General features: G+C 44.0%; 1 protein-coding gene across 1 annotated transcript in view; it reads right to left on the reverse strand.

Moving 5' to 3' along the window:
* Positions 1–2500, reverse strand: part of LOC113804788 (aminopeptidase N) — an 11725-nt gene that overhangs the window by 797 nt on the left and 8428 nt on the right. The window contains exons 9-16 of the mRNA XM_027355686.2: positions 2100–2235; positions 1842–1923; positions 1563–1746; positions 1133–1469; positions 888–1030; positions 612–802; positions 254–424; positions 1–79 (exon numbers count right to left, since the gene is read on the reverse strand). The exon at positions 1–79 is cut by the window's left edge and continues 65 nt beyond it. Coding sequence (XP_027211487.2) covers positions 1–79; positions 254–424; positions 612–802; positions 888–1030; positions 1133–1469; positions 1563–1746; positions 1842–1923; positions 2100–2235 — 1323 coding nt within the window. The remainder of the gene's footprint in view (positions 80–253; positions 425–611; positions 803–887; positions 1031–1132; positions 1470–1562; positions 1747–1841; positions 1924–2099; positions 2236–2500) is intronic.

Genomic DNA, 2500 nt, shown 5'->3' on the forward strand with positions numbered 1-2500 from the left:
GTTGGCAATAGCTCCAAAGACCCTGGAACTGTCCTGCTTCCTGATTCCACTGCCGTCTGTGAAGGCCATGTCGAGGTACCTGAGTCAAGAGACAGATTGGTGTAAAATATTTTTGAATTAGTAATTCATTCTTTATTGGAATGAATATCATTACCTGAACAGTTGCTATTTACTTACCAACCACATAAGGGAATAATGACTTCAACTTATGATATCAATTGTTATAATCTTAACTTATGACATGCAGTCCTACCTTGACAGTAGCCACATTTCCTTGGTGCAGCCCAAGGCAGACAGAAGTTTTTCCTTCTCGGAACCAACATTGGACTTGAGGTACTGTTGCCACGCGAAGTCCCACTCGGCCTCCCCGCCCTCGCCGATGGCGTAGCAGTATACCGTTGATTTGAGGTTCGGTGAAATAAGACTGTAGTGTAAAGAGCTACTGTACTGAGGATCTCTTGACTAACCGATTATGGTTTGTTATTGAATATGGTCAGTGTGTGTGTGCGATCGTGTATGAATGCGTACGTGTGCTTATTTTTACTAATTTATTCGCATTTGGAATTTTAAAATCCTTCCAACATATGAAAATGACTGAATCGTAATCTCACGTAAGATTATCCGGATTAGCCATCCAGGTGCGGTAGAGAGCAGAGGCGCTGTCTAAGCAGTGCTGGTGACCGAGGCCGCACGCCCACGCCACAGCCTTCCCTCGTTTATACTGATCCAGGAGACCGTCATCAGGGTTCTCCTCGAATCCCACTGACTCGTATAGAGGTACCAAGATGTCTAATAGATAATTCTGAAGAAGAAAAGAATAACAATTAACGGAATAATCCTTAAAGAAGAACTTGCAAGTCCACCTTTGATAGAGAATTATAACGCACCTTCAGAGCGCCGTACCCTCCCGTACGCGTTAACATGTCCTTGAGGTAGACCACATTGTTTAGGGCTGACCACCAGGGGATGTAATCAGACTCGGCCTCCAAGTAAGTCAAAATTCCCAAAGCTGTCTCATACGGAAGCTGATCTGAAATGGTTCATCAGTGAATATTTGCATGTTATGTATATTATTATTATTATTTTTTTTTTTGAGGGGGGGGGGGCATTATTATGGGACCCGCGAACATACCTGCACGAGCAAGGTCCATGGCATCGTCAATTATCTGGGCTCGGTTGATAGGGTTGATAACTTGGTGATCTGTTTTCAGCTGCTGGATGAGGAGGCCCCAGTTGTGGTCGTCGTAGTTGACCCTGTAGTAGCCCGTCTGCTGCAGGTTGAAGATGACCCACTGGTCCTTCGGGGGAAGGGACGAGAGGCGTATCTGTGCCTCGGAGTCCTTCATCCACACCATGGCCTGAGTCTGGTTGAAGTTGGCCTCGCTCTGGGTCGTGTACGTCAGGGGAACCCACCACTTGTAGTCGTGGGTGTCGCTGGAGTTTTCATCTCTAACTAACAAAAAGCGTTCCTGGGGAAAAGGGAGAGTTGCATATTAGAGCAGTCCTTCAAAATGGCTTTCTTGTCATCATAATGCCAAAGTGAATAACCTCGATCGCCTCACCTGAGAAACGGAGGCAGACTTGCCATCGGCGCTCCTCTCCACCTTGATGACGGGGTATCCCTTCTGCAGCGTCCAGGTGTCCATGATCATCTTGACGGTGACCTCTTGGGGCAGAGTGCCATCCTCGTGAGCGGCTGCTGTCAGGTGTCTCCAGAGGTCGTCGCTCTCTGCGTTGTCATACGTTCTGTTGAGGAATATTTTGTGGATAGAAAGACGTGGTTGTTTCCTATGTAGACTTTCAGAATTTGGGAAGTTTGTTTTGAGGGACTCCACACTTACAGGCTTTGGAGGTATTCATTAAGTCCTCTGCGGAAGGTATTTTCATTTAAGAAATTGCTCATCATTCGGATGATGGATGAACCTGAAAAATAATCGGAAATGATTGAAAGAACAATTCGCTAAGGCGATCCACATCGTTCACATTCGAATTATATGAACCAGTTGAATTAATTTCCCGTATCAAAATCCTCTTTGACTATGTGTCGATAATGACGAGCTACAAAATATTTTCTTTCGACTTCACAGAATAACCGTTACCTTTATCGTATGCTATCCTATCAGCATTAAGAGCGTTGTGCCTGATAGGATGGGACGACTCCAGACTGTCAACTGTGAACACGTCATGAATTCTCCTCACTACAAATTGTTCCAGAACTTTCCACTCTGGCTCAACCTGGGAAAGAGTTTGTAATTTTGAGGTTTGTTTGACGTAGATTTCATGAAAGTCAAATTGGTAGCTGAAAAAGTAACATAAATTCACAAAGACAGTAGGAAAGACTAACGGTCTAATCAATCGTGTGTCTAATCAGCGCTGTTAAGTAAATGGTGCATCTTTATCACTTCTTTCGTTATTTTAGATAAATGGAAATACCGACACTAAATAAAAGTGATCAGTGATATCATATTAATGATGGCAGATATAGATCTATTGATAGATG

This window comes from Penaeus vannamei, chromosome 4 (genome assembly GCF_042767895.1).
Source record: "Penaeus vannamei isolate JL-2024 chromosome 4, ASM4276789v1, whole genome shotgun sequence".
In the NCBI taxonomy this organism is placed as follows: domain Eukaryota; kingdom Metazoa; phylum Arthropoda; class Malacostraca; order Decapoda; family Penaeidae; genus Penaeus; species Penaeus vannamei.